Consider the following 13,909-nt stretch of genomic DNA (forward strand, 5'->3'; position numbering starts at 1 on the left):
CGGGCATTAAGGGTAACGTAATCTTAATTGTCCCACACTGGATCGGGATTAGGGGGGGGAGCCAAAGAAGGGGGTGAAGGCGATGCCTACGGCGCGGAAGTGCTCGTCGTCTTCGCTATCCGAGACGTCGCCTTTCCTTCCGAGCTCCGCCTCCATCGAGATGTCTTCTGATGCCGGCGAGTCCTCCTCCGCTGCCCGTCGCACCGTCTTCCTCGGCGTCGACGTCGGCACCGGCAGCGCCCGGGCAGGTACTTTAATCTTGTCTCATCGCGCATGTTGTTGTATGCAACGAACCTTTTCAATCCATGTGTTTCTGTCTTCATGTCTCAGTTATCGCATTCTTTCGACCTTTGCATCATTCCAAACATCTGAAATTTTTAATGGTTTTGATGGTCTTATTGATACAAAGTATAAATATTCTTTTCGAGTCATTTGATTGGAACCCTATGTGCTTTCATGGTGTCACTCATTCGCTTTAGTGTGGTTTTGCTGCTTGTTTTGCACCCCATTCATTTAATTGGGATCATGTATTTCTTCCCTCTTTCTCATGTATGTGTGTTTGATTTAGGTCTTTTCGATGAGCAAGGTATGCTGATTGGCTCAGCTAGCAGCCCGATACAAATCTGGAAGGAAAAGGATTGCATTGAGGTTGCAAAGTTAAATGTTCTGCATTTTTCTTTTGGGAGACGTCATGATTATTACTAACGCAAGACATTTCTTTAATTAGCAATCCTCAACAGATATCTGGCATGCGGTGTGTACGGCAGTGAAAGCGGCATGCTCTCTGGCCAGTGTTGTCCCTGAAGAAGTAGTTGGTCTAGGATTTGCAGCAACTTGCTCTCTTGGTTTGTTTTCTCATTGCCAAAAGTCATTAAAGTATTTTAGTTGCCCATAATATAAGCAATATGTTACTTCTTTGAAATCTGTTTTTGGATGCCTTTGCAGTTGCTGTTGATTCAGATGGATCTCCAGTTTCAGTTTCATGGACTGGTGATGCGCGAAGAAATATCATAGTGTGGATGGATCACAGGGCTGTAAATCAGGCTGAGCGAATTAATGCCAACAACTCACCTGTATTGCAGTATTGTGGTGGGTCTTTGTCACCTGAGATGCAGGCGCCAAAGGTAATCAAAATGTCCGGGATGAGCATATGAGCTGCAGCAGCATTCTTTTGGAAATAACAAGGCTGACTTTATTATCAGACTCCCTCCTGCTTTGTCGCCCTTTTGATGTAACACTTTGTTATTGGCACAATGCTACTAGCATTTCAAAGTCCAGGCAAATATTTTACATTTTAAATCATTAATCTCAGCAGTGAGATGGTGGGTGTGTAGACATTTGGGGCCTCCAAGATTCGGATAGGTGCATGGAAGGAAGATTATTATAGATAATCACAACTTACTATCACCAAGTGTTTTTAACAGGCACCATTAGTTTGTTTTACAGTTTTAAACTCCCAAGTTAAATGTCTATGGCAATGAATTTGCACGTTTACTGACATAGTATCTAGTTCAGATTCACAAAAATTGCCTCACACACTTTTCTATTTATACTTTAGAGTGCCTCACATACACATGGTTATATACTGAATATTATGCATGCATTTGACAAATAACAGTGTCTCTATAGCATGCTAATTTTCAAGAATTAGATGTCTAATAGAACTGCAGCGAATGGTCCTCGATAGATGGGCTACAGACGTCCAACTTATTATATATGTCCTCATCAGGCTGAATGAACTCATAGTTGTTATCATCAGTTCATCATGCTCAAAGTTGCATTTGATAGGAATAAGGGCCTAGCAGCAAAGGTTGACTCGAGGTCTATTGTAAGCTATCAAGTATTATCAAACCTTGGTTGACTATGAACTCAACTGTAATGCTGGGACTAGGCAGACCATTTTCTTTGCAGACTTTTTGTTTTGATAGAACCTCTCAGTTTACCTGTCTTTCTGCACTACTAGTCAGGATAATTTGTTGTTAAGTCACTCTAACAAGTTCTGTGATAATGAGAGTTTGAATGCTGATGAAAATTTGCTTGCTTTTAGGTAATAAAATTTGTTTTTCTTCCAAATGTCACAATATGATTTTGATAAAATGCATGTAGTATTTTAATGAGATGTGTAATCTCTCGAATCTTTTTTGCACTTTTAAGTACTCAAAAGGATTGTGGAAGATAGGAGATTGCTAACTACTCTTTATTTGTTTCACTCATTCATAAAGCTATGATGTATTATTCTTTTTCAACACATTCCCTTATTTGTATTCATAATATTGGTCAAGAATCAAACTAATACATCTACCATAATGTAAATGTGCAGCTGTTGTGGGTAAAAGAGAATTTGAAAGAATCTTGGTCCTTGATATTTAGATGGATGGATTTAAGTGATTGGTTATCATTCAGGTGACTCAAATAATCTTTATATGCTTTTGATGCAATTTGAGTTAGTTGGACACTGCTTTTGTTTATATATTAATATATTATTGTTATTATTTTAAACTAACTATGTTTTCTCCTTGTGTATATTAGAGCAACAGGAGATGACACTCGCAGTTTATGTACGACTGTCTGCAAGTGGACTTACCTTGGCCATGCACACATGGAAGTAGCTAGGGAGAAAGATTCACATAGTATGGAAGCATGTGGATGGGATGATGTTTTCTGGGAGGAAATTGGCTTGGGGGATCTTGTTGAAGGGAATCATGCAAAAATCGGTAAGGTACCTAAAATAACTTGATGTCTGTTGATGATTATGTTTCTTGTGATTGAAGGGTTGGCCTGCACAATCTTGAATGTTGCTGACAGTGTTCACATGATTTTTTGAATAAAAGTAAAAAAGAGATCGGGTTAGATGCTAGGAAAGTAATAGCAAATGTGTACAGAAAAAAGCAGGTTGACTAAGCTGCTTCTTGTTGTTAGATTGCTCAAATATGTATCTATAGCTTCATATCTATTTATCAGTTACCTAGACACTGCTATTATGCCAAGGAGTCCAATTAAGAAGTACTATGTGATGAACACTACAATATGAAATCTGCAATTATTTCACACTAACTTGTTCTTATACTTTTCAATAGTTCCCTAATATATTGTATAAAATTTCTTGTTTAACTATGATGCAGGTCGAAGTGTTGCTTTTCCTGGTCATCCTTTGGGTTCTGGTCTGACACCTGCTGCTGCAAAGGTAAGGAACTATAGATGACAAAGTCATTAATTTTGAGGTCAACTGATTCAGCAAACAGATATGTTTTGAAAAATCAATTATGTTTTGCTTTTTGTAACGTGATTTGGTTTTGGAGTTTGTTATCCACTTTTTTCCCTAATATTTCTTAGATCATTTTTATGTGTTAGGAGCTAGGCCTATTGGTTGGTACTCCTGTTGGAACAGCACTTATTGATGCTCATGCTGGTGGTGTTGGAACCATGGAGAGTTTGCCTGAAACAGAGTCTAAAGATGATGGTCTGAGTAAATACCAGTTTTACTTGATTGTGCATGATAATATACAGAAGCAAATTTAAATATTTTTGGAGTTGTAAAGTACATGAGCTTTACGTTGAAGACATTTCTATTTCAGTTGCTAATGAGGAAGCAATATGCCACCGAATGGTCTTAGTTTGTGGAACTTCAACTTGCCACATGGCTGTTTCCAGAAACAAGTTGTTTATTCCGGGTGTATGGGGACCATTTTGGTCTGGTACATCTTTGTCATAAGATCCACTTTTGCTCTCGAATACCTCTTGTGCATTTATATTGTGCTTTTTTTTGTAAGCTAATTTTCTTTTGTTAGTTCATATATGGGAGTTCTTATTCACTTTGTAACTAATATTGGTCCTGCTGATTTTGCTTTCATTTTTCAGCAATGGTGCCCGAGTACTGGCTCACAGAAGGAGGTCAAAGTGCAACAGGTGCCCTTCTAGATCACATAATTGAGAACCATGTTGCTGCTCCTCTTCTTGCCAACCGTGCTGCTTCCCAAAGTAAGTTATATATTTGACACCTCAAAAGCTGTTTCATTATAATGTCTGACAAACCACTGTTATGAGAATATACAGAAAAATTCATAGACACAGTTATTGTAGTGGTTAGCATATGAGGCACTTTCAGAAGATTGAGGTTGACACTAGTTCATGCAAATTGACTAGGTATTTCCATATATGAATTGTTGAACAAGATTTTGGAGTCCATGATGCAAGAAAGAAAGGTTCTGTTTGTGTCTGCCCTGACAGAAGACATGCATGTTCTTCCTGATTTCCATGGTAACAGGTAGAATAATTTTAAGGAATATACTACATTTGTAGGTACCTCTCTCTCGATACAATTTACTCATTGAAGAAAAAGGTACCTTCATTTTTTTCTATATATTGAATACATGAGAGTGCATTGCCTTTTAATTGCAATAAAACAGCTTCTTGGTTTTTTAGCTCGAAAGCGAACCTAGACAGACTTAGTTTTCCTCTTTGATTGTAATGGTTTCCTTGTATTTCTGCAAGACACTAGACAAGTGATTGTTTGTCTTCCAAATGGAGTTCCTCATTTCTGAATGAAGGCACCCCACCCATCCATTGTTCATATTACACTAGCAAATTGTTGCACAACTGTTGATTTGTGGAATTTGTTAATGATATTAAGCATCAACAACTTATTTGTATGATAACCACTTAAACTTGGTGTTTATCTAATGATTCGCAATGTGACAAACTATTTGGACTTTACTTATATCTGGTTTTTCAACTAACAAGGATTTTGAAAATATATCTAGTTGCTTCTGTGGTGATGTCCTTGGATCTTATAAGAAAGCTTTGTGGCCATGTGGCCTTGAATTTATTAGTAAATCCATGATCACTTTCATAGTCTACTATTGACTTCTTTCCACAATCTTCAAGTGAGATTGCACACCCATTGGTCTCACCCTTAAGAAACAAGGTAGGAATGACATTGAGACACTAGGAGTGGAAGGATTAAATACAATAACAACAACAACAAGACCGTAAGTCCCAACTATTTGTGGTTGACTACATAGATTTTTTATTACCATTGAGATCTATAAATAGTCATATGTTCAGTTAAGTTTAAAGTACTTAAATATTTGTTTATAATTTTTATTAAAGTCTTTTTATGTCTTTTTTACTTTTCATCGTATCATTAATATTAATAATTTTATCTTTTTTAACTACTACATTCGGAGGTCTCCTAAGCACATGCTTATACCATCTTAAATGATTTTATCTCATTTTAACCTTTATCGAAGCGACACACAAATAAAAATATTTCTTAGCTTATCATTCCTAGTAACTCCATATATTTATCTCAACATTTTTATCTTGATGATATAAACTTTTTGTATATGTTATTTTTTAATTATCCAATACTCAGATCCATAAAACATTGTTGGTCTCACAACTGTCTTGTAAAATTTTTCGTTTAATCTTAAAGATATCTAATAATCACACAAGACTCTTGATACTCCTCATCATTTTAATCATTTTATTTGTACTCTATAAATAATATATTTATCGATCTCTTTATCTTGTTGCATAATTGATTCAAGATATCTAAAATTTTTATTTAAAGGAACTTCTTGTCTATCTAATTTAACTATATTATTCTATCAATTCTTATAATTACTAAAATTATATCTCATATATTCAATTTTGGTCCTACTTAATCTAAAACCTTTAGTTTCTAAGGATTACCTCCGTTGCTCAAATTTATAATTAATTTCACTTAAGTTCTCATCAACTAAGGCAATATCATTAGCAAATAACATATGCCAAGGAGGTCTATTATGTAAATGACCAGTAAATTCATCCATTATCAATGTGAAAAGATAGGGGCTTAATGTGGATCTTTGATGTAATCCTATGCTAATAGGAAACTTACTAGATACACTCCCTCTAGTTTTAACGCTAGTATCTACATTATCATACATATCTTTATTAGCATTAATATAATTAGTAGATGCACATTTTTTCTAAAATCCATCATAATAAATCTTTAGGAATTCTTTCATTGGCTTTCTCTAAGTTAATAAAAACCATATATAAATTTTTTTTCTCCCTATACTTTTATATTAGTTGTCTTAATAAATAAATAGCTTCTATAATTAATCTTCTAATCATAAAACTAGATTTATTTCTATAGATATTTGTTTTAAACCTTATCATTCTTTCGATGACTCTTTTCTAAAGTTTTATAGTATAGCTCATGATTTTAATTTTTCTATAATTTGAACAATTTTGTATGTTGCCCTTATTCTTATAAATTGATACTAAAAAACTCTTTCTCCATTCATCAGACATCTTTCTGAGTTTTATGATTTTATTAAATAAGCTAGTTAATATATCTACTTCCTTATCCCCTAAACTTTTTTAAATCTCAATAGGGATACTATCAGGTCTCACACTTTTAGCTATTTTCATATTCTTTAGTGCATCTTTTACTTCACTAGCTTTAATTTTATAAACAAATATATGATTATGAAGTCTACTATTATTATTTATCGTTAAATCTAAGTCTTGTATGGAATATTCATTAAGTAATTTATAAAAATAATTTCTCCATCTTTTTTTAATTTCATTATCATTAACAAGTATTCTTTGATCTTCGTCTTTAAGGTATCTAATATTATCTAAATTCGTACACTTTCTTTCTCTAACTTTAGCAATTCAATATATAGGCTTTTCATCATCTTTAATACCTAATTTATTTTAAAACATAAACTTTATATCTTGTCATACTCATCGCTATTTTTATTTTTTTAATTCTTTATATCTTTTGAACTTCTTATTTTTGTAATGTTGTCAATCTTTAAAACATGAGCATTTTAGTAAAAATTGCTTTTTGAACTTTCTCGCACCACCACCAACTTAGCAATGGTAGGTGCCCTGTGCACTATATGATCTAGTTGGGAAAAAAATCTTTGCCTAAATATATATTGCCCTTCCCCTAACTTAGCGATAACAAGTTCCCTGTGTACTATAGTACCTAGTTTTACATTCTTGATATAGATGGCCTGCTTAACCACACATGCATGCCACTATATATGATTTTTTTATTTTATACTTTCTGATTTGTATTTGTCCTGTTAAACCACCTCTTTGTACCTGAATGCAAGCTTGAATGAGATCAATCAGGTCACCAGTTGCTGACCCAAAATCCAAAGGAATGGTTTGTGGCTTAACCCTTGAGACAAGTGAAAAGCAATTGGCACTTCTATACCTTGCGACAATCCAGGGCATAGCGTATGGCACCCGTCACATTGTGGAGCACTGCAATTCTCATGGGCACAAGGTAATTCATCAGACTTCTTTCTAGTGGCTTGGTGGATAGTACGTATTGAAATATGCTTATCCTTCTCTAGGTATTGTTTGTTCAAAGCAAGATGTAGAGAATAATAATACGTCATGTAACATGATTATACGTTTGCATAAGAAGGCTTTCTCTATTTTCTTTGTTTCCAAAAACATTTGAAGACATCAAATGGCTCTTTATCCTTCATGCCACACTTGAAGAAAAGTTAGTTTTAACTTTTATTTTATTAGTTATTAGTTTGATGCAACACAGGACCTTAATGCCACACTTGAAGCTTTCGTCACACTGTTGAGTCATTTTACTTGGTAATTATTATGCATAACTAGTTCAGCTTAAGGCTGTCCTCTGCCAATGAAATGGAGATTACGTTAGGTAATTAGGTCACTATCCTTAATATTGGAATCAGTTACCTCAGCTTCAGTTGCATATCATATAATGTTTTATATCATCATGAGTGAACTTGTGGTGGCTTTTGGATATTTTTGTCGCTGTTTGACAGCAGTTGGCCTTTCCATGCTTGTTAATACTCTGGTTAGTTTGTATACCTCAGCAAGCTCGGTTGGTGATCAGTAATAAGAGTGAGATGAGCCAAGATATTGCTTTGTGGCCAAGGTGGGAAAGCTGGACAAATTAAAACAAACAGTGTATTCTTACTGCCCAGTCCCAATTTTTTGGCTGTAATATATCAGCCAACTGAGACTTCTGCATACTTTGTGTTGTCGTCTAGTCCTTAGCACCAATGAGGAAAATGCTCTGGGTCCCATTAAATTGTTTTGGTGCATTAGCTTTTTGAGATCATTTACACTCCCACCTCTAATAAGCATTTAACTTATTTTTCCTCCTCTCAAAAAGTTGATGCATAAGACAACTTGCTAAACTTCGTGAGTAACTGTAGCAGCACTCTACCATAAATATCACCTAACATGTTAATGCTATTATAGAAAAAACAAGAGTAGAATATCTCCACCTGTATGGATGCTTTAGGCAAACAACTCAGGTTATGTTAGGTCATGTCTACCATGTCGGGAGTTGCCCTATGCAATCTAAACCAGCCTGGGTGACTAGGATGCACCCGTTGTTGCTCTGTGTGCCGCACTGCTTTTAGGGGTATGACTGCATATATTGGTCCCCCCAAACTTGATAATGACGGGATTATGGTGCAGTGCGCTTTCATGTTGGGACATCTGCAGTTTAAAACCAAGATCTGAATGAGAAGCATCTAATGACTTGGATCTTTTCTGTAATTGCAGATTGATACACTTCTTGCCTGTGGTGGACTTTCCAAAAACCCACTTTATGTTCAAGAACATGCAGACATTGTAGGCAAGTTTTATTCCCATTTGACATTCAGCATGTGTACAACCACAGCATCGTGTTATTTTTCATGAAAAAGAAAAGTACAACTGGATCTGTCAAAATCTAAAGTCACGTTTGGATATATATACAACCACACCATTTGTAATCATGTAATTGGTTTGGCAGGATGTCATATCATTCTTCCAAGAGAAAGCGAGACAGTGCTTTTAGGAGCTGCTATCCTAGGTGCTGTTGCTGCCCAGAAGTACTCTGGTGTCCATGAGGCCATGAGAGCACTAAATGCAGCTGGACAGGTAGATTATCAATTCATGATCTTTTCTTCTTGCATAAATATTTCATACACCAATCATATAAGTTGGAGCATCAGTTGGTTCTTCGAAACGAAATGATTACAATTAGTCATCAATGGATGAGTTTCTAGCTCGATAATTGTATATTTCTGAAACTCCGGTTCTGATATGTGAAGCATTATAGTAGAACAGGCAAGTTCTGATGTGTTCGTCGCTTTGTGGTTGTCTCGATATTTGAAGCATCTACAAACACTATCTATGCTGGCTTTTGCAGGTTGTACATCCATCTAAAGATGTAAAGGTGAAGAAGTATCACGACGCAAAGTATCAAATCTTTAAGTCCCTCTACGAGCAGCAGCTTTCTCATCGATTCATCATGATGCAAGCGTTGCAGTAGATACCGTGTTTTCTGCTCTTAATATGTTTATATATGATTGATAATCCAAAGGTGGTTTTCTTAGTTATTGTCTTTCCCTCTGTGAAGCTTATTATGTGGTATTAATAATACTTTGTTTGTTGGTTCATTTTTCTCTCCTTTCATATCAAGAATAATTCATATTAATTCATCGACTTAATATACTTGGCCTTAACATGATGGCTGACATGCGATGGGTATGTCATGTGGATGATTTATGATTTATGGCCTTAATATACTTGGCCTTAACATGATGGCTGACAGTCGATGTGGATGACATCGACTTAATATACTTGGCCTTGACATGATCCTTTCATGTCATGCAGAAAAAAGACTTGGTTGATTATGGTTAGGCCTCATCTTTATCTTTTTGATAACCATTGATTTTGTTTATTATTTTGACAAAACCAATTCCAATTGGTGTTTGATTTTTAATTTCCACTATCATGTAATTTGACATCCATTCCATAGCAAATCTAAAATATTGCTTAATGACAAACACATACTGATAATAGGAAAATAAGATATAATTCCAGCTCCTCACAAATCTAGTATTACTTTATGAATTGTCACAGTGCACATCTACAATAACAATTACATGTATTGACTTATTACACCAGCATTACATGACTACTGTAGGATGCCAAAAAATATATATATGATTGACCTCTTGAAAGGCCACTGTTGTCCACAAGAAGAAGGAAGGGCTACCATGGAAATTATGAGATAGCTCTTCTTCCGTCTTTGTTCTCTTCACTTCACCCTGTAAGTAGCATATTTCTTTGATCAGCTTCCGGGGACTAGAGAAATGCCACTGAAGCTTTGCACCACTTTTGTTGTTACATCAGGTAGCTGCGTGCATAGATGACAAAGATGGAGCTCAGAAAGCCAAACTTGTACTTCAGACATGAGAAAATATGGATCCATACTCACTGTAAGATCACTGTCATCATCTCCACCATCTCCCAATGTCTCTTCTTGTGATGAACTACCAGAGTTGTCCTTGAGCAAACTTGACAGGCTTTGGCAGAACTGTTCCCCACAAAGAGATCATTATAAGCAGTTCTCAGGTTGGAAACTACTAAAGCCAAAGCAAGATTCCATTACCTCCTTGTATGTTCCTAAATCCCCTGCAGATTTGGATACCTCGACAACACAATGGTTGGGTGTTACCTCCACCACCTGAACTTTCCAGCTATCATCAGTGAGAGTAGCAAGAAATGCTTGGTCGAGGTAGATTGTGAATACTTAATGGTACCTCTGCTGATAAGGTGCAGTGTGATCTGCTTCTTGTTATTCTTCTGCTGTCATGAAGTCTCACCTGATGCAGAAACAGAATTCATTAGTTGGCCAAAATGGAGATTTGCAGGCTGCAGATCAATGGACATAGGTGATTAGTAAGAACCCTGGAGCTGTTTATCCTTTTGACAGAGAGCTTGACATCCTTGGCGGCGACCTCAATTTTCGCGAACGTTTCGTCGATAGGGTGCTCTGATCCAAGCTTTGTTTTCTGCAATCTCTACCCAAGTTTAGAGTCTGATATCAGAGGAAGAAACAAGGAAGAAGAAGGATGCCATCCGAAACACCTGCTCCTGGAAAAGACCAGACAGATCGAGATCGTTGGACATGGCTATGAGTCGGAAGGCGTTGATGCATCTCCAAGGCTTTCCTGCGACCTCCTGAGTTGCCTCCTGCAGCAAGTTCAGGCTCGAGTGAGTTGGCAAAGCCTTCATACATGAAAGAAGAAGAAGTAAAACCATGAGATCATATCGATTTCCTACACCCGAGCTGTGAAGTGAATCGTTCTCATCGTTGTCATGTCCCAAACAAGGTCTGCAATCCAACCGAAACCACTCGTGCCCAATGATCTCTGATAGCGTAGCCCGCTGCAGGAAGAAGTAGAGCTCAAGCTTCTTGCTTAACGATGGACATGCATCATGTTACAGGGGTCTGAGACGGTACCTTTAACGGTGATGGATCTAATATTCTGGAAATGAGCTGCTTCTGAGAATCGCTGAACCAATCTGGACATGTGTATTCTGCTCTGGATATCTGTTTCGAAACAGGTCTCAGCAGCACAGGAAAACAAATCTGAAAGGATGAACTCGAGACGATGATGATACCTTTCTGTACAAGTTCATGAGGCTGCGATCTTCAAAGGGCAAATGGCCGGCGAGTAGTTCAAAGATGATGACACCACAAGACCACAAGTCAGCGGCGGCGCCGTCGTAGCTCTTGTGGATGATCACCTGTGCGTTGATTAAGCGATATCGATCGATCATTGATTCATCACCAAACTAGTTTTCCTCAATTTTGGAGCTTCCGTATCAAAATATTCACAGTTTGTTTGTCTTCCAACAGGCCATGGCAAGTCTAAACATAGGCTGATGATACTATTGCTTTCAGCTGTATATTGAAACTGTAGATAAACCAGTGCTGTGCATACCTCAGGAGCCACATAGCTTGGTGACCCACAGGCAGTTGATAGTAAGTCTCCAGGCTGCGGTGATTAAGCCAACATGAACAGATGGAACATTTGAATCCAAATCGGCCAAGAAGTTTCATGCAAACCTTACCTTTCTCAGCACACTGAGCCCGAAATCTGATACCTTTAAATTCCCCTTGCTATCCAACAGCAAGTTCTCTGGCTGTTGCAGAATAGCAACAAGAAGGAATCCGATGTCATTCTTGCACAAGGAATAAATACGATACGAGATTGTAAGCAGGGTGAAGCTAGCTGGATCATGACCTTGAGATCTCTGTGGTAGACTCCTCTGCTATGGCAGTAATCCACAGCATCGATCAACTGCTGGAAGTACTTCCTGGCCTCTCTCTCATCCAACTTCTTGAGATACTCCTGCCGAGAATGCAAAGAAGGCAAATGATACCGAGTCCAGTGACTCGTGCACACGGTTCATCAAGGTTTACCAGCTTGTCGGAGAGTTGGCCTCCTGCGACGTACTCCATCACCAGATAAATCTTGGTCTTCGTCGCGATCACCTGCACAACAATTCCGTCCTGAATTCAATGGAACAAAGCTAAATAATTAATCGAGAAGCTTTGCAGCGATTCCTGATTCCCTCGACCTCATATATCTTAACTATGTTGGGGTGATTCAGAAGCTTCATCGCGCTGATCTCTCTCTTCACCTGATGCGACGCGCAGACGAATCACAATGAGAACTCAAGATAGCGAAGAAGACGAGAACGGATCGACATGGACGGAGAGAAGCAGTACCTGATACATAAGCTTGTTCTGCACCACCATCGCCTTGTCGATGATCTTAACGGCGACGTTGGCGTTGGTCTCCCTGTCGACGCCCAGCTTGACCTTTGCGAAGGTCCCCTCGCCGATGGTGCGCTTCAGATGATACTTCCCGATCGTCGTCGGATATCCCATGGCTGGGGATCGATCTCAACCGAGGAACTGCCACGAGCCGGCTTCTGTTCCCGGCATGCATACACGAACCCCACCCCCTTTTGTAGGGGTGGATGGCCACAATGGTACCCTCTTTTATTGCCTCTTAGGGACGGCACGTCAATGTAATGGTGCACAGGAAGTGCTCAGAAGCATGAACGGTGGCACGATAGGCATCTTTACTTGAGCAAAGGAAAGAGAGAGAAGGGGAAGGGGAGGAGACCTTCTGGATGAGGGAAGGGGAAGAGAGGTGGTTGAAGGGCGGAAACTCTGGAACGTGATTTGAATGGAAGGTGCCTCTACCTCTGTCTGTATCTCTACCTCCTCCTAACACCCACCAAACCCCCTCGACTCAAAGGGAAGACCATATCCGGCTGTCGTGGGGCCCGTCGGGAGTGAGAGGTCCGGCGAGGTGGTGCGCGAGTGGGTTGGCGGTTTCCGCCGCGGGAGAGGATTATTGTGGACCGTATCGCGGAGGGGGGAAAGTATCGTGTCATGGGATTCCTGTGATACGTGATATGCAATATTTTTGTTATGGAGGATAAGTGTTACCGCAATGTCTCGACGGATACGCTGTGGATGTGCGGATGGTAAGCACGTGAGAGAGAGTTCACCAAACTAAGCACTCGACGTGTATTTGATTTAACCCTAAGAAAACATTGTTTATGATCCCCGTGGAGTAATGATGATATATAGAAACCATAGCATGAGTTCGAGTACTACACTGCTTATAATAATAATAATAATAATGTTCATTCTTTGTGTTGGAAATTACCCAATGAGAGCCGCTGAGTTTTGAGTTCATTGGTTTACCGGTCATAAACCGCTATTGGGTTTTATCTTCGTGTAGATTGCATTTGCAAGTTGGATGTGGTGGATAAGGTAGTCTTCACTTGAGACAAATGCTAGTCTTATATTATTAAGAATTAAAATAATATTATATCATTAAAAATTAAAATAAAGCAACATTAAGACAAAATACACAGTGAAAAGTTGATATGATAATGAGAGGCATCATATTGACAATCAAAAATAAAAATAACCCGAGTATGACAAGTGATTAAAGTCAATATCCTATACCAAACAAAATTAATCTCGTCAAGGCTACATGTCTCACTAAGCACTACACATATTATGAGATTTTGTGTGCTATTCAGT

The 13,909-nt window shown here is 38.0% G+C and overlaps 2 protein-coding genes across 3 annotated transcripts; one reads left to right on the forward strand and one right to left on the reverse strand.

Annotated features, from left to right (window-relative positions):
• LOC135617389 (uncharacterized) lies at nt 1-9,443 on the forward strand. The gene is made up of 15 exons (XM_065117503.1): nt 1-248; nt 569-648; nt 728-845; nt 946-1,124; nt 2,321-2,403; nt 2,530-2,714; nt 3,123-3,184; nt 3,352-3,460; nt 3,576-3,695; nt 3,859-3,978; nt 4,144-4,264; nt 7,135-7,291; nt 8,563-8,635; nt 8,795-8,922; nt 9,194-9,443. Exons 1-15 carry the CDS (start codon nt 83-85, stop codon nt 9,314-9,316), a joined length of 1,824 nt encoding a protein of 607 aa, XP_064973575.1. The 5' UTR covers nt 1-82; the 3' UTR covers nt 9,317-9,443.
• Nucleotides 9,444-9,854: 411 nt separating this feature from the next.
• LOC135617390 (CBL-interacting serine/threonine-protein kinase 21-like) lies at nt 9,855-13,012 on the reverse strand. 2 transcript variants are annotated; one of them, XM_065117505.1, is made up of 15 exons: nt 12,572-13,007; nt 12,421-12,483; nt 12,263-12,334; nt 12,084-12,191; nt 11,911-11,982; nt 11,781-11,834; nt 11,458-11,583; nt 11,297-11,386; nt 11,116-11,220; nt 10,921-11,025; nt 10,740-10,844; nt 10,593-10,655; nt 10,442-10,516; nt 10,268-10,366; nt 9,855-10,186 (listed from the first exon to the last, which is right to left on the reverse strand). In XM_065117505.1, exons 1-15 carry the CDS (start codon nt 12,731-12,733, stop codon nt 10,121-10,123), a joined length of 1,365 nt encoding a protein of 454 aa, XP_064973577.1. In that variant the 5' UTR covers nt 12,734-13,007; the 3' UTR covers nt 9,855-10,120. The 2 variants fall into 2 exon arrangements, with proteins under 2 accessions (XP_064973577.1, XP_064973576.1); XM_065117504.1 differs by having other exon boundaries at nt 10,921-11,220; nt 12,572-13,012.
• Nucleotides 13,013-13,909: the final 897 nt, after the last annotated feature.

The sequence above is a fragment of the Musa acuminata genome, chromosome BXJ2-7 (genome assembly GCF_036884655.1).
Source record: "Musa acuminata AAA Group cultivar baxijiao chromosome BXJ2-7, Cavendish_Baxijiao_AAA, whole genome shotgun sequence".
Lineage (NCBI taxonomy): Eukaryota > Viridiplantae > Streptophyta > Magnoliopsida > Zingiberales > Musaceae > Musa > Musa acuminata.

Bases quoted from the DNA above. Each gene is read 5' to 3' on its own strand.
- LOC135617389 (XM_065117503.1), top strand. From the start codon at position 83: ATGCCTACGGCGCGGAAGTGCTCGTCGTCTTCGCTATCCGAGACGTCG. The intron at 3,979-4,143 runs GTAAGTTATATA...CAAATTGACTAG, and splicing joins CAACCGTGCTGCTTCCCAAA to GTATTTCCATATATGAATTG. The intron at 8,923-9,193 runs GTAGATTATCAA...TGGCTTTTGCAG, and splicing joins CACTAAATGCAGCTGGACAG to GTTGTACATCCATCTAAAGA.
- LOC135617390 (XM_065117504.1), bottom strand. From the start codon at position 12,733: ATGGGATATCCGACGACGATCGGGAAGTATCATCTGAAGCGCACCATC. The intron at 11,835-11,910 runs GTAAGGTTTGCA...TAATCACCGCAG, and splicing joins GGCTCAGTGTGCTGAGAAAG to CCTGGAGACTTACTATCAAC. The intron at 10,187-10,267 runs GTGAGTATGGAT...CTATGCACGCAG, and splicing joins ATGATGACAGTGATCTTACA to CTACCTGATGTAACAACAAA.